Source organism: Sciurus vulgaris (assembly GCF_902686455.1).
Source record: "Sciurus vulgaris genome assembly, chromosome: 11".
Lineage (NCBI taxonomy): Eukaryota > Metazoa > Chordata > Mammalia > Rodentia > Sciuridae > Sciurus > Sciurus vulgaris.
In genome coordinates, this window is record NC_136472.1 from 70,063,536 (window position 1) to 70,089,425 (window position 25,890).

Below are 25,890 nucleotides of genomic sequence, written 5' to 3' on the forward strand. Positions count from 1 at the left end.
CCCCGACTTCCGGCCCCACCCCCAGCCCGGTGACCATAACCATCCAATGGGAAGGCGCACCCTACGTGACAAGACACGAGACACATGATACGAGGAGAGGGGTGTGTCATATGACTATCATCTCGTCTCTTAAACTGGAATCCTCTCCACCCCTGGCCATAGTGGCCCTCTTGTGAATTGTGCTGTGATCCCTGGCCCCCTAGGCCACCTTTCTGGGCCAGTGAGCGAACTCATGTAAATGCTACCATGGTACACTTCTTGGTTTTGGTACTGTTGATCGAACCCAGGTATGCTTTATCACTGAACTAAATCCCGAACCCTTGGTAGGGCCCAGACTTAGAGGCAGTTTAAAAAGGTGAGTGACCAGCAGTTTGAGACTTCATCCTTGGAAAGGTACCTTGTTTTGGTACTGTTGATTGAACCCAGGGATCCTTTATCACTGAGCTGAATCCCCAGCCCTTTTTATTTTTAATTTTGGTATAAGGTCTCCCTAGTTGCTGAGGTTGGTCTCCAACTTGACATCCTCCTCCCTCGACTTCCCATGTCATTGGGGTTACAGATATGCGCCCACGCGGGGCTTGTCACTATACATTTAAATGCCACGTGAGCAGCAACTGGGATCCAGGCTCTATTCTCCTAGAACTGCAGTTGATGCGCACACGTAAACCCCATATGCCTGGTGCCCCTGAGGTGAGGGGCTTACGCCTTCACAAACTAAACTGGAGTGGAGATCATCCCGGTAAAAGCGATCATCCTGGTAGAGGCGCTAGACCCACTTGGTTGACCTCCTTGTCCTCAGGCGTCTCTTCAATCGTGCTTTTTTACAATATCCACAGTAATGTAACTTACAAAAGTGACTAAATTTTCTCTAAAACCTTCCCAAGAGGGCTACGGTTGTAGCTCAGTGCTACAGCGCTTGCTTAGCATATGTGAAGCACTGGATTCAGTCCTCAGCACCACATAAAAATAAATGTGTCCATCTACAACTAAAAAAAAAACTAAAATAAAACCCTCCCAAGGCTGGGGATATAGTTCGGTGGTAAAACCCTTGCCGAGGATGCAAGCCCCAGCACAGGTTATTCCTTATGGGCCCGGTCATTCCTGATGATGCATTGTCTGACACCTGCTTCCCAACCCATGCCATGCCCAAGGGAAATACTTCCAGTCCTCCCCCACCCCCACCCCTGCATCTTTATCTATTTTCTTTTCAGTACTGAGGATTGAACCTAAGGGTGCTTTACCACTGAACTGCATTCTCAGCCCTTTGAGACAGGCCTTGAACTTGCCATCTTCCTGCCTCAGTCTCCCTAGTGGTTGGAATTACACGCTGTGCCACTACACCTAGTTTCACTCACTTATTAAATCAACAAATGTTTGCAGTCTTTTATCTGGATAGGCAGTAGTTCAGAAACAGTCAAAAGTCCTTGTACTGGTGGAGCATCCAATCTAGTGATCACAGCATATTGTATTCTGTCGTTCCTGGATCAACTTCTTCTATCAAACTTGTAGTTCCTGAAGGACAGGAACAGATTCTGACTCTTCTTTGTGACCCAAGCTGTAACAGTTGCTTAGAGAAAAACTTAAAATTTGAATTGAGTAAATTACAGTCCATTACCTTGGCTCACACCATGTCCATGTCCTCATCCCAGAAGCTGGAGAAGTCAACAAACCTAGTAGCACTTGTTACCCTCAAATCAAGACCCTGGAGTTCTATATGTTTTTTGAGGGTTCCTGACAGATAGGAGGCAGCTCCAGCTTGTCTCTGGGTCTGGTAACTAGAACTGCAGGTCTCAGGTAACAACAGCAGCTTCAGCATCAATAATTGAAAGCAGGTCCAGCCTCTTGCCTCACGGTTATTTCCCCCAAGGACTTCCCCTCCAGTCCTGTACTCCGGTTGTCCCTAAGCAGGAGCTTCCAGCCCAGGTAAGCGGGCCTTGTGGGTTCACAAGCACACCCAGTTCATGACCACTATCACTCAACTATTCACATCCATTCATACGCTATTTTACCCCCTCCAACCAAGAACTTTGCAAGGAGGACTGCAAGGTCAGATCTGGAAAGGGAGGGTGGTCTAGAATGTGGGAGAGGGCCCTAGAGAAGAGGGCTGGGGCGGTGGGGGGAGGAGTATGTGTGGTATGTTTATGTGTATGTATGTACTTATAAAGGGAATTCTGAGAGCACAGAGGAAGAGGGGAATATAAAAGAGGGGAGATAGGACTGGAGAAGAAATATAGAATCAAGGACTCCTCCCACTCCCAGGAAAGAGCAAAGGGACAGTCCTGGTGTGGGAAGACACACACCTTATGAAGTGTTTTGATTAGCTTTTACTGAAGCACACCAGTGACAGTTAAGGGTTTTGACTACAAATCTTTGCTTTTTTGCAATACTGTAATGGGTCAGAAGAGACCCAGCAGACAGGAGTATGGTGGGGGTACAATATCCCAGGAGGAACTGAAGAAAGAGGTCCTGAAGAAGGGGGTGACTTCAGGGATGAAGGGAAATGGGTGTAGCAATGTGGAGATGGGACCAGAGGTCATGAGTAGTAAAAAGTGGTATGGGATTGGGTGCTGAACATAGACAGTATGATGTCCTTGAAAATACAGTCTTGGAATCATGCCAACCTGGATTCAAATTCCAATTCTGCTGTGTGACTCTGGGCAAAAGACTTAACCTTTCATAGCCATGGTTTGTAAAATATGAGCCTAATAATTGCTAGTGGTAAAGACCACAAATAACAGGCAAATGTTGGGATGGGTTTCCTTCCCTACCCCACTCCCTACCTCCCTCCCTGCCTCCCTCCACCTCAGGTCCAGGTAGGGACCATGTCCCCTGCCATTGCACTGGCATTCCTGCCACTGGTGGTAACATTGTTGGTGCGATACCGGCACCATTTCCGCCTGCTGCTGCGCACAGTCTTGCTGAGGAGTTTCCAAGACTGCCTATCAGGGATGCGGATTGAGGAGCGAGCTTTCAGCTATGTGCTCACCCATGCCCTACCTGGGGACCCTGGACACATCCTCACCACCCTGGACCACTGGAGCAGCCACTGCGAGTACCTGAGCCATATGGGGCCTATCAAAGGTCAGTGTTGCCTAGCCTTTTCTGCTCCAGGAAGTAGCCCCAAGATCTGGGATTTGTCACTGCTTTACTGGGTGAATTGGGCAGGATAGTGACCCTCTTTGGGTTTCTGTTTTGCTCACCTGGGAATGAGAGACCTGCACTAGGTCATTCATTTATCCATCAAACATTTATTGCCACCTTATTTGTACCAAGCATGTGCTAGGTGCTGGGAGAGAAGGTAGAGTCCACAATAGAACCAGCCACAAATGCTGGCCTCAAAGGGAACAAAATACACAAAAGAATAACCATAACACATAGCTTTCTAATTATCTGTGTCCAAGTTTTTCTTCCCTACCAAAGAGGCTTCCACATCTGATTCTACATCAGTATAGGAGCCTGCCTGGATTTATCTCAGACCTGGCTCCCAGTACAAGTGATTTCAGAGTCTTAAGAAATTCATTCAATTTGAAGATCAGAGAGATATCTACTGAACAATAAAACAGGATGAAACTGGAAGCCTCTCAGAAGTCTCGAAGATGGGATGGTTGTTTTTGCCTGGGCACTCCTGGAGGAAGCAACGTTTGAACTAAGTCTGGAAGGATTGCCTTCAAATTGGCCCAGTGGATGGAGACAGGTGTAGAAAGGCAAAGTCAACCACATATGCAAATGCAGCATGAAGAAATGAGACAGCATAGCTGATTCTGGGAAGTTCTTTGGAATGGCTATGATACAGACTACAGGTGGAAAGAGCTTAGAGCTGTAGCTGGAAAGGTAGGATAGGATCAGGTCTAAAAAGTTCCCAAACATGTATCCCATTTGTTTACAATAAAAAATAAATAAATAAAAAAATAAAAAAAAAAAAGTTCCCAAACACCAGGGTGAGGATCTCAAGTCCAATCCTAAAGGGCTTTAGAATCACAGGAGCCAGGAATTGATAAGCTTGGATATGTTACATAGATTTCTAGTGGCTGATGTGAAGATTAGACTAGGGGAGGCAGGGGGAACAGCGGGGCAGCTGTAGTTATGATCCAAAAGAAGTGGGATATCAAATGGTTGGAGCTGCAGCGAGGCAGGTGAGCCTTTGAGATGTCTTTTCATGAGGAGCCCTGCATCTATCTCCCACGTCTTCTACAACAGCCCTCTCACCCTGTAGGTCAGATTCTGGTGCGGCTGGTGGAGGAGAAGGCCCCTGTTTGTGTGCTAGAGCTAGGCACCTACTGTGGATACACCACCCTGCTTATTGCTGGCGCCCTGCCCCCTGGGGGTCGTCTTCTTACAGTGGAGCGGGACCCACGCACAGCAGCAGTGGCTGAAAAACTCATCCGCCTGGCTGGCTTTGATGAGCACACGGTTAGCTTTCCTATCCCCTGACCCTGATCTCTTCTCTGCTACCCCAGGCCTTGCCCTAGACAGTCCTCCCTTGTGAAGGATTCCCATTTAGTTAGAAGGAAGCAGCTTCACTTAGGCAGCTGGGATCCTGGAGGGTGTGTGAGCTCCTACCATCTTATCCCAAGTCACTTGCACATATTTTCTTCTGGATGACAAAAGCAGCAGCTAAGAGGAAGGTCTCCAGAGCCCAGCAAATAGGAATACAAATCTTAGCCTGACTCTTGTTAGCTGTGTGTCCTTGGGCAAAGAATATATCCTCTGAATCTTAGTTTGTTCGTGGGCAGAATGGAAATCACAATACTGATCCTGATTTCTTGGGTTCTGAGGACCTAGGCCAGTACCTGACATGAAGTAAGTCAGATCCTGGTTGGGTCTGGAGTGGGAAAGCAATCCCTCCAAACCTCATCTCTAGCACCTCCTTCCCAACAGGTGGAGCTCATTGTTGGCAGCTCAGAGGAGGTGATCCCACGCCTGCGAGACCAGCACCAGCTGAGTCGGACAGACCTGGTACTCCTGACACATCGGCCCCGGTATTACTTGCGGGACCTGCAGCTGCTAGAGGCCCATGCTCTGCTGCCAGCTGGTGCCACTGTCTTGGCTGATCACGTGCTCTTCCCTGGTGCGCCCCGCTTCCTGCAGTATGCCAAGAGTTGTGGCCACTACCGCTGTCGCCTCCACCACACTGGCCTCCCAGACTTCCCTGCTATCAAGGATGGCATAGCCCAGCTCACCTACAGTGGACCTGGCTGAGGTTCAGGACCAAGGATATTTACCAATGCTCCCCACCCCTGCCCAAACAAGGACCTCAGAACATTTATTTCCTTCCCTGTTTGGAGCCTGACACACGCTGGGCTCAGAGCTGGGGAGGTTTTCTTCCCAACTTTACCCCTTTGGGCCCCACATTGACCCAAAGTGTCAAATTCTATCAGGCTACTTGGTCTCTGGTCCTCCTCCTGGAGAGATCCATGGACAGACATGAGGCCTGAGCTCCCAGCCCGGCTCTGTCACTGGTTTGCTGGGTGAGTCCAGGGTAGTCTTGCCCTGCTCCGAGATTTAATCCACTCTCTTAACACTAAAGCTGATGACTGGAAGAGCCTCAGGGCTTCCCAGCTCTGGACTTCAGAAAGCCTCTCCTCCTTGGTCCATACCATTCTGGGTGGAATCAGAGGAAACAGCAGCTAAGGAATGGCTTGGTGCAAGGTGGGCCAGGGGAAATGACACAGGAGCTTGGGTCCAGGCTTGGTATCTCTTGAATGTCCCCTCCCCAAAGCCCAAGAGAAGGGGCTGCATTCCTCTGGGCCCCACCAACAAATAGGGAATAGACATGGGGGAAAAAATCATTCCTGTGTCTTTATTAAAGAGAGTTAGAAAGAAACCAGACCTGGCAACCAAGGGGCGAGGTACTGACCAGGTAGGTGGGGTGGGCTCAGGCTCTGGGAATTCAAGGGCCAACTGATGGCCTAGCAGGGGTCAAGGAGACCAGGTTCTGGCAGCAGCTGAGGAAGTGCCTAAGGGTGAGCTTTTAGGCATTGGGGCCATCAGCTATCAGCTGGTTCTGCAGGCTGAGGGGTTGGGGCAGGGATGTAGGGTAGGTTAGGCTGGCCTGGAATCGCCCTGAGGCCACCCTGCCTTGTCTACCTAGATCATCCACTGGTCCTGATCCTGTTCGTTGCCTTCCATGTCCACCTGGAGAGGAGGCTGGGTGTGGGTGGGGAGGGGCCTCAGCCAGCCTCAGCCCCAGATTTGGCCCCTGGATAAATCCAGGGTTTCTATACCCGTTGGCCATCAATTAGGTCAGGGGCAGGGGCCCAGGAACAGAGGCCCTCCCCTACACCCCCACCTACCTCATTGACTTCTCCATCATCAGGTGACTCATTATAGTCATTCATCTCGTCCATGTCCTGCATGTCCTCATCATCCTCTGAGTCCTCTTCACTGTCCTCATCGTCTTCATCATCTTCCTCTTCCTCATCATCATAGTGCTGGTGGAGTAGGAAAAATCCTGTAGTCCCTACAGGGCTGCCTGGACCAGTTCAACTGCTGGCCAACTTGGAAACCTCCCCTTCCCCAACCGTGCCCCCACCTTGAATTTAGCAAGCTGATAGATGTTATACAAGACCTTAGTGTTAGGCCCAATGCCCATCCCATTAAGCTCCCTTTTTTAGCACTGGCCCACACTGCTCCAAGTCAGAAGCAGAACATTCAGAATTAGTATAGTCTTGATTCACTCTGGGCCTCGCACAGGCCTCACTTGAAGGAATCACTCACCTCTGAGGCTGGCTTGCCAATAGGTACCAGGTTGTTGTCTTTCTCTGCAATGCTCTGAAGCTGTGGGCAAAACAGGGAGGAGAGAGCAAGGCTAGGGCCCAAGCAGGGCAGGTCAGGAACATGGGACTGGCCCACTCTGCCCTCTAGAAGATCTTTAGCTGTTGGGGAAAAGCTTCTTCCTGGTTCTTAGGAAAATTCAATCCTTTTCTTCTGTTATCTGCCACATATAAATTTGACCCAACTACTTAATTTCTCTGAGTCTTGGTTTCTTTATATAATTATGGTGAGGGTGAAGTGAGATAATTAGCTTAAAACATGGCAGCTGCTAGGTTTTTTTTTTTTTTTTTTTTTTTTTTTTTTTTTTTTTTTTGCAGTGCTGGGGATCGAACCCAGGGCCTTGTGCTTGCAAGGCAAGCACTCTACCAACTGAGCTATCTCCCCAGCCCTCTGCTAGGTTCTTGATAAATAATTGAAACTATTAATTCCTGTGATTTGAGGAATAGAGTTTGGGCTGAATGTCAGGAGCCTCAGTTCTAATCTGGTCCAGAAGTTCCACGGACCCCCAGCAAATCAGGGCACCATCAAGATGAGACTCTTGGCCCGCTGGTTCCCAGCCTGACTATTCCCTGGGGAGGACAGAAAGCTCTTCCAGGGCAGGTCCCACAGTAAGGCTGGGTCATGGCCACAGGGCAAGGGGGAAAGATGTTTCTGACTGTGCTGTGCTGTGCTAGATCCTCACTCACCCAGGCCTGATGCTGCTGTTCCTGCTGCTGCAGCTCTGTCTCCTCCACACAGGGCCGATCCAGATTAAACCACAGTGTCTCAGTCACCCGGGGGAAGAGTGAGGGAAACAAGGTGGACATGGCTCCTAGACTGAGGGAAAGTGTCACGTGAATGTATTTTGTTTTAGTTTGACTTTTCTTTGGTTGTAATTTGATTTAGGGATTGGGTGGAGTGGAAGGTAGCAGGGAAGCAAGCCTTCCCTATAGGAATCAGACAGACCTGGGTTTGAGTCCTGGCTCCACCACTTACTAGCTGTTTGACTTTTGCCAAGTCACTTAACCTCTCTGGGCCTGTTTCCTCATCTGTAAAATGGGGATAATAACAATTATATCACCCTCAAAGTTATTCTAATAAATAAAGTAATGGATAAATCAAATTGTAGGTTGGTCATTCAAGGAGATAAGAGAATGGGAGCCAGGTGTACAAATAAAATTCAGACTACAAACTTGAATTTACAAAATTAGGGGAAACAGGGCTCTAATGAAATTTGTCTACCCTCTCCAAACTCTTAAAATGTACTTTTTGCTCCTTTATGATGGTCTTTACCACACCCAACCAGTGCAAAACATTTGGGACACTAACCACTTCTTTCCTGGACCAAATTGAGGGTACAGGGCTTGCAACACGTGCAATTACCATTCAGTAAGACATTCTAAAAGGCATGAATAAATAAATTAGATCGAAGACTGGATGAACTAATATTTAGGAGAACAAATTCAGCTTTGTGAACTCAGCTGACCAGGAAAATCCCAGAGGTTTTGAATTAAAACTTCTCAGTTCACAGGAAAACTGAGACCCAGCACCAGGAAGATACTGGCTTTAGGTCACACAGTGGGTCGGGGCTTAGCACTAGTGTAGGGAAAAGGATCCAGGACAGGCACTGGAAGAGGAACGATTTTAAAAAGGACCTGTCTCGTCTAGCTTTTGTCCTAACTTATTTGACCGACCCAAGACCAGCTGCTGACGCTCTCTCGATCAACGCCCCCTACTCCCTGTAAGAGACAAACACATCCGTTTTCACACCCCAGACCTAACTCATGGCCAGAGACCTTGCCTCCAAAAACCAAACACGCCACCACCCAGTCTTTGCTCATTAAGATAATGACCGTGCGGTTGACCAACAGGAAGAAGGCAGGGGCGGGACTCGGACAGGAGTTTGCCCTTATAGGGTCGCTAATCGCGAAAGGAGCGGAGTCTGGGCAGAGCCAATTAACTGAAAGAAATGCTGGGTGACAGGAAGTGACACCAATGAATGACGGGTCTTCTGTGAAGGGGTGGGGCTTAGCCTTGAGGAAGCGACCAATGAGCAGAAGCTGTTTAAAGTTAAAGGAACCTGAACATGGAGCTCCTAGGGAGGCAAGTCAAAGGGCTGGGTTTCCCTGGGGGAAAGAGGAAAGAAGAAGCAAGAAGACGGCCGCAGCCTCTCTTCTGTACTTACCCCGCCGGAGGCGGCAGCCGGCGGCGACCCGGAAGCGCTTCACCTAACCTGAGCGGAAGGACCCACCAGAATCCGGGACCCACCAAACGCATGCGTCCTTCGTCTCCTTTTGTTTCCCGCTCCCACCCACCACAACGGAAGTGACGTTGGCACCTTAGGACGTACAAGTTGGGAAAGGAAATTTGCTGCGCCTATTTCTTGGGCCTCGAGTCCCAGCCAATCGGCTTTACCAGCCTGGCCCCGCTAGCAGGTTCTATTTAATTCCGCCCATTAGTCCCCGGACAGTATTCGCGCGCTAACTCAAAGAAATGGCTGCCAGTGACCTGCTTTGGTATGAGGGCTTAGTCCTGCGGTATTCAAACAAATCTGCTTCTACCCCAGAGTCGCTGGGTGATTTTACACCTCTCCTGTATGTCTTCTCGCAGACTCGGTTTCCCATTTGAACACATTTGTTATTTAACGTATTCCTTGAACAAAAGTTTGTGCCTCTTTAGTATATTTCAGGTTCTGTTAGAAGCTGGAGATAAATCTGCCTATGCTCGCTACCCCAAAGACCTCACAGTCCACAGGGGAGGTCAGACCCTGCAGACCTTGAGTGGATTCACTGATCTTTTAAGTTTGCCTGTCCGGTTGTGATATTGGAGATTATGTACATGCTTGAGTGTTTGGTTAGCCTCAGGCACAGCACTCTGCTGTTGGGGAATTCAGTTGTCCCTCTCGGATCTGGATCAAATCTCCTTAGAGGTCAGCCTGGTCACCTCTTCCACTCTTCATTTGATGCATCAGTCTCAGCCTTCCTTTCACACATCCTTTCACAGAGCTGTGCGGACAGCTCATGGTGGAAAAAGCCCTTTAAACCCTGCTCCCATTAAACTATATCACCTGAAGATATGGACAATAGACCCCAGGGAGGGAACTTCCCTTCCAGTTACCCTACTTGCCCTCCTGCCCGGCCCTAAATTAACCCACCACCAAAACTCCTCCTATGATCTGGCCCTGCCCACCAAAAGTAACTAACTCCTCCCATGACGGGCTGTGGTAAGGCCCTATAAAACCGGGCCCACCGCCATTTCCCCCCACAAAGATGTGTTCTTCCAGTGGTGGTCCACTGAAGTCTGCCTCCATTGTTCTTTTTCTTTTCTCTTTCATGTGCTTTTGTCACTTGCTGGCCTCTTTTTTTTTTTTTTTTTGGGGGGGGGTGGTGGTGCTGGGGATCGAACCCAGGATCGAACCCAGGGCCTTGTGCTTACAAGGCAAGCACTCTACCGACTGAGCTGTCTCCCCAGCCCCACTTACTATCCTCTTTTTCAGGGCCAGCAGTCATTCACAGTTCCACTCCTATTCCAACCAGTTGTGTAAACTTTGATCAGTCCTTTTCCTCTGTCTACAGTTTCTCCTCTAACCAGCATCATAATCTGCCCAGCCTTCCTCCTGTCGTAGGCAAATGTGAGAATTGAAAGAGATTAACACCTGTTCAAGAGGAGTGTACAGTGCCTAATGAAAGTGATTATGTTGCCAAGCAACTCTACTTGTTTAAAAGTTTTTCATAAATCCAGCGGCTTGTGAAACTGAGGCAGGAGGATCACAAGTTCAAAGCCAGCCTTAGCAACTTAGCAAGACCCTCAGTAATTGAATGAGAACCTGCCTCAAAATAAAAAGGGCTGGCAGGGTGTGGTGGTGTACACCAGTAATCCCAGCGACTCAGGCTGAGGTAGGAGGATCTTGAGTTCAAAGCCAGCCTCAGCAACTTAGGGAGACCTTAAGTAACTCAGTGGAGATCCTGTCTCTAAATAAAATATTAAAAAGGGCTGGGAATGTGGCTCAGTGGTTAAGTGTCCCTGGTACAAAAAAAAAATTTTTTTTTCATTGAAGAATAAAAATTATCTCTTGGAAACGTTCACCCTTTTTGTTCATTCATTCAACAAATACCTATTGAATGTTAATATGTAGATTCCATCACTTTTCTAAGTATTGACTATACAGTAGTAAACAAAATAGACCAAAAAGTCCATCATCATGAACTTCCATTCTAATGAAAGAGATAAAGAATAAAGAAGACAGATAAAGTTGTAGTAAATATTGAGGAGAAAAAGAACTGGGAATAAAATATTGCTGGGAAGGTGTGTTAGATAGGGGAGGCCAAGGAAGTCACTGGAAGGTATTGAATAAAGATCTGAAGGAAGAGATAGACTTCTGATATTTGGGGAAAGATATTTCAGGGGGAGGAGGTGGGTGGCAAGGGCAAAGGGCCTAGAATAGCTAGAGCATAGTATCCCATGTGAAAAACAGAAGAGGACAAAAAGGCTGCAGGAAACAAATAGCTATGTATGACCTGGTGTTGAGGAACCAGTGAAGGGTTGTTAGCAGAGAATCCACACAACCTGATTTTCATTTTAATAGAGGTATTTTGTTCTATGAAGAATAGACTGGGACGAGGACACTATGTCAGGGGCAGGGAGACCAGTTAGGAGCCTATAATAATAATCCAGGAGAAGTAAATGAGAAGCGGTTGAGTTTTGAATTTATTTAGAAGGTAGAGACAAGATTTACTGAAAGACTAGATGGAGAGGATCAGAGGGAGAATAGAACCAAGATTTTTGACCAGAACAACTAAATGATTGGTGTTACTATTTTTTGAGATGAGAAAATCTAAGGAAGTGCTTTTTTGTGTGTGTGGGAGGGCTATCTGAAGCTCAATTTTGGGGTGTGTTATGGTTTAGATAGTAGGTGTCCCCCAAAAGCTCATATGTGAGACAATGCCAGATGATTTAGAGAAATGATTGGGTGATAAGAGTCTTAACCCAATCAGTGAATCTATTCTCTAATGGGATTAACTGAGTGGTAACTGAAGGCCAGTAGGGTGTGGCTGAGGAACTGGGTCCCTGGTGAGGCACGACTTTCCAGTATATATTTGGTATCTGGCAAGTGGAGTCTCTTTGCTTTCTGATCATCATGTGAGCTGCTTCCCTCCACCACACTCTTCTGCCATGATGTTCAGCCTTACCTCAAAACCCAAGGAATGGAGCCAACTGCCTGTGGACTGAGACCTCTGAAACTGTGAACATCCAAATAAACTTTTCCTCCTCTACAATTGTTCTGGCCAGGTTTTTTAGTCACAGCAGCAAAAAACCTGACTAAAATAGGGTGTATTGAAATTAGAAATGTTGAGGGAACATGAAGGCATATGGGTATGCACATCAAAAAAGATCTGGGTTGAATATATTAATTTGGGAGTTATCAGCACATAGATGATTTTTAAAACCAGAGGACTAGATGAGATCACAAAAGGAGTCAGTGTAGATGGAAAATAATTTCCTCTGATATTAAGAATTTGAGGAAACTAGGAGAAGCAGTAAACCAGATGGAAGAAGAAGGCCAAAAAGATTAGAAAACCAGGCAAGATGGGTGGTATCCTGGAAGTCTAGTACAGAACTGGTGTCAGAAAGGAGGAAAGAGTCTACCATAACCCAATTCTGTACAAGAGTGTTTCTTTTTGTTTACTCATCAGACCAGAAGCTCCTTGAGGGCAGAGACTGAGTGGTTTCTGGGTCCCCAAGGCCAGGCCTGACCTCCTAGATACTTCATCTGCTCCTCTTGTGATCTATGCCTCCAGCATCTTCTGTTTCTTTTTCTTACAGGATTCCTACCTCAGGCACACTTTGCATTCTACCCTTCTTGACATCTCTGATCTCCTGGAAATTACCCAGTAACCTAGTGTTTCTTTCCACAGTTCTCAGCCAAGTCCCACAAGTCATGGCGACTAATTAACTGGTGACACTTATTGAGTGTCAGCTGAGTGCCAGACACACTGTTAGACCCTGGGACAGAGTGATGAAGCAGAAAAAAAATCTATGTCCTAGAGAAAAATACAGGCTAGTGAGGACTAAGACAATTATAGAAGAGAGTGGTGTAAAAATCAATGTGTTGTAAGGCCCCCCAAAAAGGAAACCCAACTCTGTCCCATGGATGGACGGCAACCCCAATCAACCGCAGGAGGCGTCACTTGATGCAAACCGCAAGAGGTGTTTATTCCAGCGCGCTGGGACCCAACTCGAGGAGTCGAGTCCCTAGCAGAAAATCTTGTAGGTTTATAAAGGTAGAAACCACACATCGGGAGGGGTCGCACATGAAAGGGGGAAAAGGGGGAACAAAGCTGCCAGGAAATTTCAAAGGGGGTCTGGGTTTGCTGACAACATGTTTCACAATGTTTTACAACAGGCGTAGATTCTGGTCAATAGTTTCTGGTAATCCTACTGTTTGAGCACTATCTGGCTATCAGGCTCAATTTACTCTTTTACTCTCTGTTTGGGGCTGTTTCCTGGAACAGCTTTAAGGGCTTTGTTCCCATTACTGGGAGGGAAACCTTAGGGAGTTGAGATAAAACAGACAGCTTAAAAAAATGTCCATTCTTTCATTTCCCCATTTTCTTTTCTGGTAAGTTCTAATCATGGAACTTCTGTCTCTATATACTCTTCTCCAAAGCTATTTCCTTGGCAGAGGGACTGGTATTGTTGCCTAAGCATTAGTACCTATACAGCACTTACTCTTTCCCTGATGAAGGTGACTAGGTGATTTCAGGCAGGCAAGAGCCCAGGGGGCGGGCCACCAATTAGCAGCCCCTTGTTTGCAGTCCTTGGTAAACAGTCCTTGATAAAGGCAGGTAAATTTGGTAATCAATGGGCTCCGGAGATCCTTGACATTCCATTCTTCCAGGGGCAGTCTCCAACTTCCAGAGGCAGATGATTTTATGGCCATTTCCTTGATTTGACCCGATCCCCTATTTCTACACTAACTACCTGTTCCCAATTCAGGCTTCATTCCCCCCTCTAATCTCAGGAACTCCATGCTGCTGGGGAAGGAGGTCGATGACCGCTCTAGCTTCTTCGAGCTGGAAGTGGGTGGCATGGGGCAAGCAGCTTGGAGTTCCTTTTCTAAAAATCAGGTCAATCAAGGGGTCCCAGGAAGAAGCCTGGTTGGGGAAGAGCAGTTTGTAAAGTCATCTGGGGGTGGGTGCTTCTATGATAGAAGAACAAAAAGACATGAGTACTGAAATGAGATTAGCACAAAGTAAATGTTGCAGCATCTGAAACATGCCACTGAGTATCATGAAAATGGCAGAAGTTAATCTCTCACCAGGAGGTGGAAGAACTGAGAAATTGTTCCCATAACTAGGCCTAGCAAAGGCTGGAGAGAACAAGGCCTTTATTTGGGGACTTTAACATTGTCATAGATGTCCCCAGAAAATATAGTTAAGCTACTTAATGTCATCTGATTTTGTAAAATATCCCTTTATTGGTATAACCTGTGTTTACTAGAGATCTCTATACTTCTGTTACTTAGGAATAGATAATCATACTAGCAAACATAGATTAAGTCTACCTGTGTAGCTTAGGAAGGTCTTAAACTGACTAAAAACTTCTGACTCTGGCAGTTTCTCTTGATAGTTATCAGGCACATTTGCTGAAGAATCTTTCTTTCATTTGTAGCTTCCAGCCTTTATTCTAGTGGGCTAATATAAGTGTACATCTTAAGTTACATTTAATTATTATTTCCTTTAAATGCCCAAGAATGGCTATATTTTGGTTTTAACTGTTTTGCTGGGTATCTATGATCAAGTTGGTCAAATTGACCTGGTTCCTGTCTTGTTAAAGAGTCAGCTGAGTTCCCACAGGGGTCACTCGTACAGAACTTAAGAGCGGCTCCTTAGCTCCACCAGTGACTTTGATTAGGCAGGGTCTCTTGATGAGGTGACTTCCTTTAGAAACATCAAGGGATGTTTCCCCTTTTCCATGACCCTCCTCTGCAGCAGATGCACTGGATAATTTTTCATCCTCTAGTCTCAACAATCTCCTTGATCAGGAGGTTGTGTGACCCAGAGTTGCAACGCTCCTTAGAGAAGTTCTCTTACTCCCTGGGTTCAGGCTAACATTGAGGGCAAGACCCAAATATGGACGTTTCTTGACCTCTGTATTTAACTCCAATTTCTAAGTTGGATCTTAATTATCCAGCAAGCCAGTCTCACCAGTCATAAATTAAGAGTAATGGGCTTTAACTTTAATGTCCATAACTTTACAGTTATTTACCCTTTTATCTAACTGGAGTCTGCATTAGTACTGGAAGTTACCACTATCTATTCTATAGGTGATGGCTTATTATCACAAGTTACCTAGGTTGTTTGTTCTTGGAGCAGCTACTTCTGCAAAACATTAACAGGTAACAGTTTTACAAAATGAAATTAGCAAGAGTAAAAATATATTCAGCTTGTATAATAGCTATCTTGAATTTTGATTGAGAACTATATTCTATCCCCTATTTGAGATCACAGTACTTTTACAACAAGAACCAATCTTTTGACTATAACTTTAAATAAGCTGAAGTCTGGCTTATTTTGGAGCTATTCTACACACAGTGAGATGGGAGGCAGAGCCTTATCTCAGGTAAGGCAGGGCTCTTTACAGATCTTAAGTGTTCTAATTCTGATGTTGATCTTTGCTTCTTCCTTAAATATCATTAAGTAGTTTACATATACTGTTTCCTGAGCCTATATAAACTTTATAATTAACACAATTTAACGTAGTATCTAAAACATGAATCAAAGAAAGGCTGAGAGAGCTTTTAACTTTCCTTTTGTGTGATTAAGTGGCAAAATGTTTTCATGTTTCTTTCATATTTCACAATATTAACCTTTAAACAAATCAGACTCTAATGTTTAGAAATACATTTACATTTGAAATTCTTTATCTCAGTGTAAAAAGTAACAGATTTTACACATACCCAATTGATAGCAGGTCCTATAATAGAACATTAAACGATAGAAATAAATTCCCAATAAAATTTACTGTTTATAAGTTTAAGATTACCATTACAGACAAGTTTAATCTGGAGAATAGCAGAGCTTAATAAATTCCTTGCTTTAAAAACTTGTGGTCCTGAAAAATATGAACACATTTAATATACAACTAGTGACCATTTCAAAAATACCTTGACACTTTTATCTTACCAAATTGAGTTTTTAAAGAGAAACGTATACTCTGTAACAAAGTACAATACTCTATAATAGTTGTTTAACCATAATTGTATACACCCCAATTTTTAAGACTAATTGTTCTAAAGAATAAACTTAATAGACACGAAGTTAAGAGTAAATTAGTGTTTCAAATCCTTGTCATTTTACCATGTCATTCTACCATATAGATTAAACTTTGGTTTATATCAGAACGTTAGTATTTCACCTTAGGAAAAACCTTCAATAGTTTTAGCTGTCTCACATACATATAACCAACTTAGTTACACACAAACTTGTTGAAACTTGCCCTTTACTTACACAGACTTTCTTAGCACTTACTTAGACCCTCATGTATTTCATCACACAAGCACTTTCTTACCCAGAAACATTTCCTTTTTCCTTTTACTAAATATATTTCCATACCCAGAACCTTTTATTTTCTCTTTCCTATTCGTTGACCCCTTTTTGTTCACATTATGAAACAACTCTTATGAAATTTCTGAATTTAGATAAATTACTCTATTTTAATAAGATTAAATATTCTGTTGTTTATAGTACTCTAATTGAAACACAGTTGAAACTTTTGGGACCCTTTGTATATAGAATTGCACTTGTTAGGACATAACTCTTAGTAACCTTGTTTTTAGTTTAGTGATGACACAAAGCAAGTTTAAACCCTTTTATTTACCAACCTATGAAAACACCAATAATGTTTAAGTATGATACCCCATGGAATTTAAGGAGTTAAAAGTACTCGATGTTATTTAACAATTAGCATTTTAACTTTGTAAATTAATCAGATATTTCTACAAATACATTAGAGTAATCCCATACATGTTAACTCTAATTCACTTATTCTGTAAAAAACCAAGATATCAGACAAGTGTCCTGAACAGTATTTGCTGTCTCTTCCCTGTTGAAGAAAAGTCCTAGAAACAATTGATATTAGACACTTTATTAACATCAATATTTTATTAGCTTGACCACCTAGAGACTTGCAAGTTATTTTCAAAGACATTTTACTCTTATTAGTTTACCCAATTTGAACCTTTTTTAAATCACGTGAATTAAAAGTATCTGGATCCATTTTTAAATCTTAATTTTAGGAGCGCTCAGTTTTGATACAGACAAAACATGACATCAGACAGCACAACATACAAATAACACAAAATCAAGCCCTTGTAACTTTATAGGTGAATCTCCATTGCAGTGTAACAGATGTTCAAAAACTCTAGTTGAATAAAAAATAGAACTGATCAAAAAATCATGAGCTCAAAAAAACATATAATTAAAAATATAGCATTTACTTTGCTGGAGTTTTAAAGACTCTTTTTACCTTTTCTTTCCCTGGGTTTGAGACCGGTCTCCTACTGAGCCTTTAGGCTTCTTTTATTTATATTTCAATGTAAGCCTTGACTGAGATCTGGAAGGATCTAACAGGTTTTAACAGAAACTCTGTGTCTAAGGCATTTTAGCCATCTCATCCAGACAGGTTGGATGTTAAAATTATGAGACCTTATTTTTCATTACTTTTGAGACTGAAGCTACTTTGCTAAGTTACCCTTCAGGGCTGTCGGGAGGGGGAGTCCAGAGAAGGAACCTTTGGGGTCCACCCGAGAGTAGCCCGGGCTGAGAACCCCCCAGTTGTTCCAACCCTTCCTCCACCTTGTCCGCCACAAACACACAACAGAACCAGATACAGACGGGCACCAATCTCTGATCCACCAATTGAACCCCATCAGCGCCCTTACCGACGGAGACTACCAGGCGTCCCTGGCTCTCCTTCCACCCTTAGGGCGTCCCCCAGGGCTGCAACCTGTGGCCCCCCAGGCACGTCTGCCGGCCACTGTTCGGCCACTCTCACGAGTCACCGAACGGCTGCCACCGAAACCGAAAGCGCGCTCACAGAACCAGACCAACTAGCAAAACACAAGACAAAGACAGACAACTTCGGGGTACCCCTTCTTACCTCCAAGGTCGACTCCGCGGATGAGGGGGGCCATCTTATCCCGGGCGAGCCCCCAAATGTAAGGCCCCCCAAAAAGGAAACCCAACTCTGTCCCATGGATGGACGGCAACCCCAATCAACCGCAGGAGGCGTCACTTGATGCAAACCGCAAGAGGTGTTTATTCCAGCGCGCTGGGACCCAACTTGAGGAGTCGAGTCCCTAGCAGAAAATCTTGTAGGTTTATAAAGGCAGAAACCACACATCGGGAGGGGTCGCACATGAAAGGGGGAAAAGGGGGAACAAAGCTGCCAGGAAATTTCAAAGGGGGTCTGGGTTTGCTGACAACATGTTTCACAATGTTTTACAACAGGCGTAGATTCTGGTCAATAGTTTCTGGCAATCCTACTGTTTGAGCACTATCTGGCTATCAGGCTCAATTTACTCTTTTACTCTCTGTTTGGGGCTGTTTCCTGGAACAGCTTTAAGGGCTTTGTTCCCATTACTGGGAGGGAAACCTTAGGGAGTTGAGATAAAACAGACAGCTTAAAAAAATGTCCATTCTTTCAGTGTGTAGAGTAAGTTGTGAGAACACGGAAGGAGAGATGAATGGGTTCTGGACAAACTAAGTTTAGGCTTTTGATCCAGAGAAGGAAACATTTGTGTGGGCCTTGAGAGATGAGTAGGAGTTAAGCCTACTGGTAGACAAGTGGGAGAAGGGGGTGTACAAAGAGGCACATTACATTCAAGGACATGGAGAACAGTGAAAATCCAGAACATGTGGATGGAGAAAAACTGTCAGGGGACCCAGACTGGGGAAGGGCCTTAGTGGTACTGATATGGAGTAGATGGGATGGGACCTAAACATCCTGAATGTTATCTTAGCTCTGTTGCTAACTTGCTGGGGACCCCAGGTAGGTCCCTCCCTATCCCCAAGCTTCCATCTTCCCTAACATATTATCCTGTATCACCTACTCTGATGTGAGTCCCTGGAAGAAATTCCTAGGCCTGGCCCTTTCTCTTCTAGAATTTGACCTGCCTCCTCTTTCTGTTGTACATACACAGGGCCTAGGAAACTGAAAGCAGGAATAGGATGGGGATTTCCCAACAGTCAGAAATAAGTCCAGAACTCAGAGGCTGGAGATGGAAACCCATGACTTTATGCAGAGAATTCTCCAGGATCCAGGAAGGGCCAGGGCTGAGTGGTGTGAATTTAATAACAGTTTGAAATGCTTACTCACTCGACCCATTTTCCATGAGTATCATGGCTGGCCCTGATAGGAGACAGAGAACAATGTCACAGTCATCATCTTTGATGCATAAAGAGAGATGTTTGCTCTCCAAAGGACTTTCAGTTTCCTCTCATCTCACCCAAGCCCTGGGAATCCTGCCCCCATTTAGCAGATGAGAAACCTGAGGCTCAGGAAAATGAAGTGGCTTATCTGAGCTAAAACTTTAATTCAAGAATGTTATTCACTCCTCATGGGTCACTTGTTTTGTGATGAGGACCCACAGAGGAACTGGATATGAGTTCTAATCCTCTGAAGGTTCCCAATCTTATATTGGAGTCATATTGGAGTAAATGACTTATATTGGAGTAAATCATTAGGCCCTCGAGGGCAGGTTTCCTTGTGATTCATCTCTATTTCCCCAGCACCTAGCACAATGCCTAGAGAAGAGTAGCCACTCAATAAATGTTTTTACAGTATGTGTTTCCTTCGGCCAAATGAACTGACTTTTCCATTGATTCATGTTCATTAATTCATGTGATGAAGGCTATAATGGAGATTGGTTAAGAAAAGAGAAGAGTGGGAACATTGAGAAAAGAAGGGCAACATGTGGGAGGGGAGTGGATAAGGCTTCTCAGAGGAAATGAGACCTGCAGGATAGTGGAGTCAGGAAAGCACATTTCAGTCAAGAGGGGTCAAGGCCTGAAAGAATGTAGTGTATCCAGGGTAAGATTGAGGGCCTGCTGTGTCATCACCTTCGCAATGGGCACTGTGAGAGAAATAGGACCAAGAGATGGTGAGTGCCCTGTCCTCAAAGGATGACACATAATAGTGAGGGAGGATGAGGAGACATTGAGAAAGCCTTCCTTGAGCAGGGAGACTTCATCTGGGCCTGGAAGGATACTTCAGAATTAGACAAACAGGTGGAGGAAAGAAGAGACCTTTCTGGTGGAAAGGGATTCCTGGGTAGGTACCAGGCTGTGAGGGAATGAGGAGAATGCCCTGGCAGGAGAGCATGTGTGAGGAGAGATGCTGCAGGGAACTGGAGAACTCTACAGGGAGGGCTGGCCTGGAGTGCCCCTGGGGACCCTGTCTCAGGGTCACTGGACATCTCATTTATTTTCTGTCATTGAGGACTCTCTGTGCCTGACTTGAGTTTGAGGTGAATAGATGAGTGGAAGGGATCTCTCCGGATTCTCTTCCAGTTCTCTAGAATGCCAGCCCCAGGATGGGTGCTCTAGCCAGGATCCTATTTGCATGATGGGTTTGCATATATTTGCTTACTGCAGCTAAGGTTTCCTTACTCTTACTGAAGTAAAAATAGACAAAAAATAGGAAGAGAGGCCCTCTGTGTTGAAGAGACACAAATCTACACAAACATACATACAACCTTACCATCACACAGGTGTGGTAGGCAGAATAACTCCCCCCACAAAGATGTCTGTGTCCCAATCCTAGAACTTTTATGTTATCTTCCATGACAAAAGGGACTTTGTAAACATCATTAAGGTGAAGAACCTTGAAATGGGAAAAGTATTCTGGTTTATCCAGGTGGGCAAGTCCTCAAAATCAGAGAACATGTCCCAGCTGTGAACAGAAAACAAAATATAGAAAAGAAGGTCCAGAAAAGATACCACATTACTGACTTTGAAGGTGGAGGAAGGAGCAATGAGCCTAAGAATGCAGTGAGCCTTTAGAAACTGGAAAAGGCAAGAAAATGGATTCCTTACAGCCTCTAAAAAGGAACAGAGACCTGCTCACACACTGATTTTAGCCTATTGAGAACCAGATTGAACTTGTAAACAATAGAACTGTATGAAAATTTGTGTTGTTTTTAACCATTGGGTTGTGGCAATTAGTTATGGCACAAATAGAAAATGAATGCACATACAGCATGCAGTGTATCCTCACACCTAAATGGACACTGGATCTCACTGTCATACACCTTTAGATGGACTCAAGCAGGGAGATCCAGAGATATTAACAGGCTCTAAATGAAGCCTGAGAAGGCATAAGGCTTCAAGTGTGCTGTGGGTGGGAGGTAATGGTGAGGCCTATTCACAGGTCATTGTGGAAAAAACCTCACTGTTAACCAAACTCTTGGTTTTCCTCTGCTCCTTCTTAAGTCTTTTTTTTTTTTTTTCAGTACTGGATATTGAACCCAGGGGTGCTTTATCACTGAACTACAACCCAGCCCTTTCTATTTTCTTTTATTTTAAGACAGGGTTTCGCTAAGTAGCAGAGGCTGGCCTGGAACTTGTGATCCTCCTGCTTCATCCTCTCGAGTGGCTGGGATTCCAGTCATGCCCCACAGTGCCTGGCTTACATCATACTTTTAGCAACCTTGACACCAACAGTTTACCTTAAACATTGTGCATATATAACAGTGAACTTTGAGACATTACACTAAATGAAATAAACCAGTCATAAAAGAACAAATTATGTTTCCACTCGTACAAGGTTCTTAAGAGTCTCCAGACTCAGTCGGAAAGCAGAATAGTAGTATCCAAGGGCTCGGGGAGGGAACACTGGGGAGTTAGTGTTGAGAGAGCTTCAGTTTGGGATGATGAAAAAGTTCTGGAGTTAGATGGTGTTAACGGTGCACAGTACTCTGAATGTACTCGGTGCCACTGAACTATACATTTAAAAAGGATAAAAATGGTAAAATATATTATATTATATTTTACAACCGTAAAAACAAAAAACAACCTGTGAAATAGGCACCATTTTGGAGAATGGATTCAGTGCATGCATCTAGCCAACCTTCCAGGTCTGCTGGGAGCTCAGAGGCTCTGGGTCCCTGGCATCTCCCTCTAACTCCAACTGCCAGGTCCCCTATGGCTTCTCATTACTTTGGAATTCTGTGAGCTGAACTCCTGGACAGGTAAGATCTGGCCTAGCCTTCCTGTCTATACACCCTCATGTGGAGCCAACTTCTCCCTTGCTTTCTGCACCCCAATCACACCCCAACGGTCTCACAATTCTTCAGGTCTACTGAAATACTTTCATTTTCAGGGCCCTTGCAAGATGCTTCCATCTTCTGGCAACACTGTCCCTCTTCTTTACTGGTCCACCTCCTTCTCTTCTCAGAGAGGCCCTTTTCTTGTATGACTCTGACCTCTTATATCTATCCTTTCATCTCCAACTACTCTGATCTGCTTCCTCTTCCAAAGACCCTAATAACCATATCTAACCATTCGGATAATCCAGGGGGATCTCCATTACTCAAGATCCATATCTTAATTCCATCTGCAAAGTCCTTTTTGCCATATAAAGTACCATTCACATGGCATGGAAATCAGGTTGTGGACAGGTACCATCCCTCTCCCATTCTGGCTTCAGAATGTACTTCAGGCATTTAGTAGCATCCATCCTGTTCTGTCCTCCAGCAAACTCTGCACTGTGGAGCTTCCCCAGAGGCAGAAATGGTGGGTGGAGACCAGACAGTTAGTTCCTGCCTGTCTGACCCCCGCCCCATCACACACATGTTCTCCGAATCTAGTAACAGATAGTTACAGCCTCAGGGCCTGGCTGTCCACCAATCAGTGTTCCGGGGTTCCACCCTTCCCTTTCATTTCCTGGGCATTTCCAGGCAGGTCTGCCTCATCTCCTCCTACTCTGAGTACTAGCTTTTCACAAAAACCACCCTTTATTCCTAAACAGCAAACATTCATAATTTCACCAAATCCCTCCCTGCACCACTCATTCCCTGCCCCAGGAATCTTCATTCTTTTTCCTCCATTCTCCGCATTGAATCCATTACTCACAGTTATATATATTTTGCAACAGTTTTTAAAATAAAAAAGACTATAGAAATAATATTAAAAGAAAATAACATATCTAGAAGGATAACTTCGTAAACGTGAAATTGCTAGGTGGAAGAATACATACGTCATTAACCCCCACGCCCCATTACTGAAGATTGAACCCAGGGACAACCGAGGCTACATCCCCAGCCCTTTTCCATTTTTTTAAAAATATTTTTTAGTTGACGACGAACTTTCATTTTGTATTTGGTTATATGTGGTGCTGAGAATCAAACCCAGTGCCTCATACATGCTAGGCAAGTGTTTCACCACTGAGCTACAAACCCAGCCCTCCCCAAGCCCTTTTTATTTTCTATGTTTAGATAGGGTATTGCTGACTTGCCTGGCCTTGAACTTGGAATTTCTTGCCTCAGCCTCCTGAGTCACTGGGACTGCAGGTATGTGCCACTGCACCTGACCATTATTAACTTTTAGAGATATCAGATTGCTCTCCAATGTATACTCACACCAATGTCAATGACTATTTCCACAGAATCTCACCAATGCACAGAATAATCAAAAATTTTGATCACTTAAGAATTACAAGCGGGGGTGGGGGGTGAGGTCCAATTCAATTGGCAGGGTTTTTTTTTTTTTTTTTTGTGGTGCTGAGGACTGAACCCTCAATCAGCAGTTTTAAGCATCATCCTTGTTGGTATGTGCAGAAGGGATTGGGTGTAAACAGGAGCTGGGCAAGGTAGGCTAGTTAGAATGCTGTTTTGGAGTCCAGGCCTGGGATGACGGTCCTAGTGTCTAGGATCATTCAGCAGTTACTATGTGCCAGGCGCTGTTCTAAGCAGTAGGGATAAAGTCATGAACAAAATGCAGACAAATACCTTGCTTTCATGACATTTGCAATGTAGTGGGGAGTCAGGAGAACAGTCACATGAATACATAGTAACATTAACTGTTGCTAAATGCAATGAGAAGAATAAAGCCAGGGAATGAAGGGAGGGTGCACAGGTGAGAATGGACACAATATTGGAAAGAAGGTGGTGAGAAAAAGCCTCAGTAATGATGACACCTGAACGAATTCCTGAAAAAGTGAGAAAGGGATCTGGTAGAAGTGGGGAATTGGAGGCTGGAATCAGCATGACCTCCAACTGCAGCCACCCAGATGGTTGATGTCCAGAGCTCCTGCAGCAGCACCAGCCAGCCCCCCTCCCCCTCCCTCTGCTACATTTCAGAAAACAACTCCAACACTCCCCAGGTCACAAGCCAGAAGCCTGAGTTATTTTTGTGTCTTATCTTTCCCTCTCCAAAAGGTCTCCAAGTCCTGGAGATTTTGTTCACTTAGTACAGTCATGTGTCACTTAACAAAGAGGACACTTTCTGAAGTGCATCCTTAGGAGAGTCTATCGTTGTGCAAACGTCATAGACAGCACTTACACAAATGTAGCTGGTCTAGATCAATCACTCCATGAGGCTTCTGGAATGCACCTAAGACAGTAAACACAAGATGCAGGAAGCTGCTATGGGTGTAACATGATATTCTGTTTTGCAGTTAAAAAATATTATCTTTATATATGGAGTAAACGCTAAAGTAATGATAAAAAGTATAGTGTGGAAGGTCAGGTGTGGTGGTGCACACTTAGATGTAATCCCAGCTACCCAGGAGGCTGAAGCAAGAAAGTTCAAGGATAGCTTGGGCAATTTAGCAGGAACCCATCTCAAAACAAAAATATAAAAAATAAAATGAAAAAGGACTGGGGATGTAGCTCAGTGGTAGAGCACCCGTGGGTTCAATCCCTAGTACAAAAAAAAAGGTATAATATAATAAATACATAAACCGTAACAGTCATTCATCAAGTCATCACCTAGTATTATGTGCTGTGGTAAAATATATATTACATAAAATTTACTATTTTAGCCATTTTAAGTATATAGTTCAGTAGCATTAAATACATTGACAGTTTTGTGTAATCACCACCATTCATCTCTAGACCTTTTCCATCTTCCCAAACTAAAACTATATATCCAAATTTATATGCACATATACATAATAAATACAATGTGGCATATACATACACATAAAATTGTGTATATATGCCATAGCCATTAAACACTAACTTTCCATTCTCCCCTTCCCCCAGCCCCTGACAACCATGGGGATTGAACCCAGGGGTGCTTAACCACAAGCCACACCCCCAGCCCTTTTTATATTTTATTTTGAGACAAGGTCTCACTAAGTTCTTTAGGGCCTCACAAAGTTGCTGAGGCCAACCTCAAACTTGCAATTCTCTTGCCTCAGCCTCCCAAGTCACTGGGATTACAGGCATGTGCCACCTCACTTGGCTCTACTTTTTGTCTCTATTAATTTTGACTACTCTAGATACCTAATAAAAGTGGGGTTTTACAATTTCTTTCTTGTTCTGGCTGGGAGGGAGGGAGGGTGAGGAGGGGGGGCAGGGGAGGGAGGGGGAGGGGGAGGAGGGAGGAGGTCTTTCTTCTAGTGGGGGGCTGGTATTTAGTCGTTCGTATTGTCTTTCTCTTCTTTCTGTTCTTTCTTTCTTTTCTTCGTCTTTCTTTCTTTCTTTCTTTCTTTCTTTCTTTCTTTCTTTCTTTCTTTCTTTCTTTCTTTCTTTCTTTCTTTCTTTCTTTCTTTCAACATGTGGTTTGGAGGTGTTGTGTCTTAGTCAATGTTAGAACAAACAATGAAGAATTGATGAACTGGGCCCAGACCCAAGTCCTGGGATTATGTATAGCTGGCTTATATAACTTAGCATAATATCCTCAAGATTCAGCCATGTTACTGTATTTGTCAGAATTTCCTTATTTTTTAAGGCTGAATTAGGCTGTATTATATGTATACACCGTATTTTTTTATCCATTCATCTGCCCGCAGACACTTGAGTTGTTTCCACTTTTTGGCTTATTGTGAATCACCCTGCTGTGAATATGGTTATACAAATATTGCTTGATTTCAATTATATATTTGTGTATCTGTTTGTTTAAATCTTCTCTC

General features: G+C 44.4%; 2 protein-coding genes across 12 annotated transcripts; one reads left to right on the plus strand and one right to left on the minus strand.

Annotated features, from left to right (window-relative positions):
* Nucleotides 1–56: 56 nt before the first annotated feature.
* On the plus strand, nt 57–5,637 carry LOC306640564 (transmembrane O-methyltransferase). Of its 4 annotated transcripts, none has more exons than XM_079104868.1 (4): nt 57–355; nt 2,808–3,081; nt 4,214–4,410; nt 4,879–5,637. In XM_079104868.1, exons 2-4 carry the CDS (start codon nt 2,823–2,825, stop codon nt 5,197–5,199), a joined length of 777 nt encoding a protein of 258 aa, XP_078960994.1. In that variant the 5' UTR covers nt 57–355; nt 2,808–2,822; the 3' UTR covers nt 5,200–5,637. The 4 variants fall into 4 exon arrangements, with proteins under 4 accessions (XP_078960994.1, XP_078960995.1, XP_078960996.1 ...); XM_079104869.1 differs by having other exon boundaries at nt 57–287; XM_079104870.1 differs by lacking the exon at nt 57–355 and adding an exon at nt 1,191–1,923.
* ANAPC15 (anaphase promoting complex subunit 15) lies at nt 3,186–9,079 on the minus strand. 8 transcript variants are annotated; one of them, XM_079104878.1, is made up of 6 exons: nt 8,939–9,042; nt 7,720–7,802; nt 7,461–7,585; nt 6,718–6,777; nt 6,294–6,431; nt 5,777–6,199 (listed from the first exon to the last, which is right to left on the minus strand). In XM_079104878.1, exons 3-6 carry the CDS (start codon nt 7,578–7,580, stop codon nt 5,972–5,974), a joined length of 546 nt encoding a protein of 181 aa, XP_078961004.1. In that variant the 5' UTR covers nt 7,581–7,585; nt 7,720–7,802; nt 8,939–9,042; the 3' UTR covers nt 5,777–5,971. The 8 variants fall into 8 exon arrangements, with proteins under 8 accessions (XP_078961006.1, XP_078961004.1, XP_078961002.1 ...); XM_079104876.1 differs by having other exon boundaries at nt 7,461–7,590; nt 8,939–9,041; XM_079104877.1 differs by having other exon boundaries at nt 7,461–7,590; nt 7,750–7,802; nt 8,939–9,033.
* Nucleotides 9,080–25,890: the final 16,811 nt, after the last annotated feature.

Coding starts and splice junctions, on each gene's coding strand:
- LOC306640564 (XM_079104867.1), top strand. CDS start 2,751: ATGGGTTTCCTTCCCTACCCCACTCCCTACCTCCCTCCCTGCCTCCCT. Junction 3,082..4,213: donor CCATATGGGGCCTATCAAAG/GTCAGTGTTGCC, acceptor CTCACCCTGTAG/GTCAGATTCTGGTGCGGCTG. Junction 4,411..4,878: donor CTGGCTTTGATGAGCACACG/GTTAGCTTTCCT, acceptor CCTTCCCAACAG/GTGGAGCTCATTGTTGGCAG.
- ANAPC15 (XM_079104875.1), bottom strand. CDS start 9,030: ATGCGTTTGGTGGGTCCCGGATTCTGGTGGGTCCTTCCGCTCAGGTTA. Junction 7,591..8,938: donor CGGCTGCCGCCTCCGGCGGG/GTAAGTACAGAA, acceptor ACTTTCCCTCAG/TCTAGGAGCCATGTCCACCT. Junction 6,200..6,293: donor ATGATGGAGAAGTCAATGAG/GTAGGTGGGGGT, acceptor GGATTTATCCAG/GGGCCAAATCTGGGGCTGAG.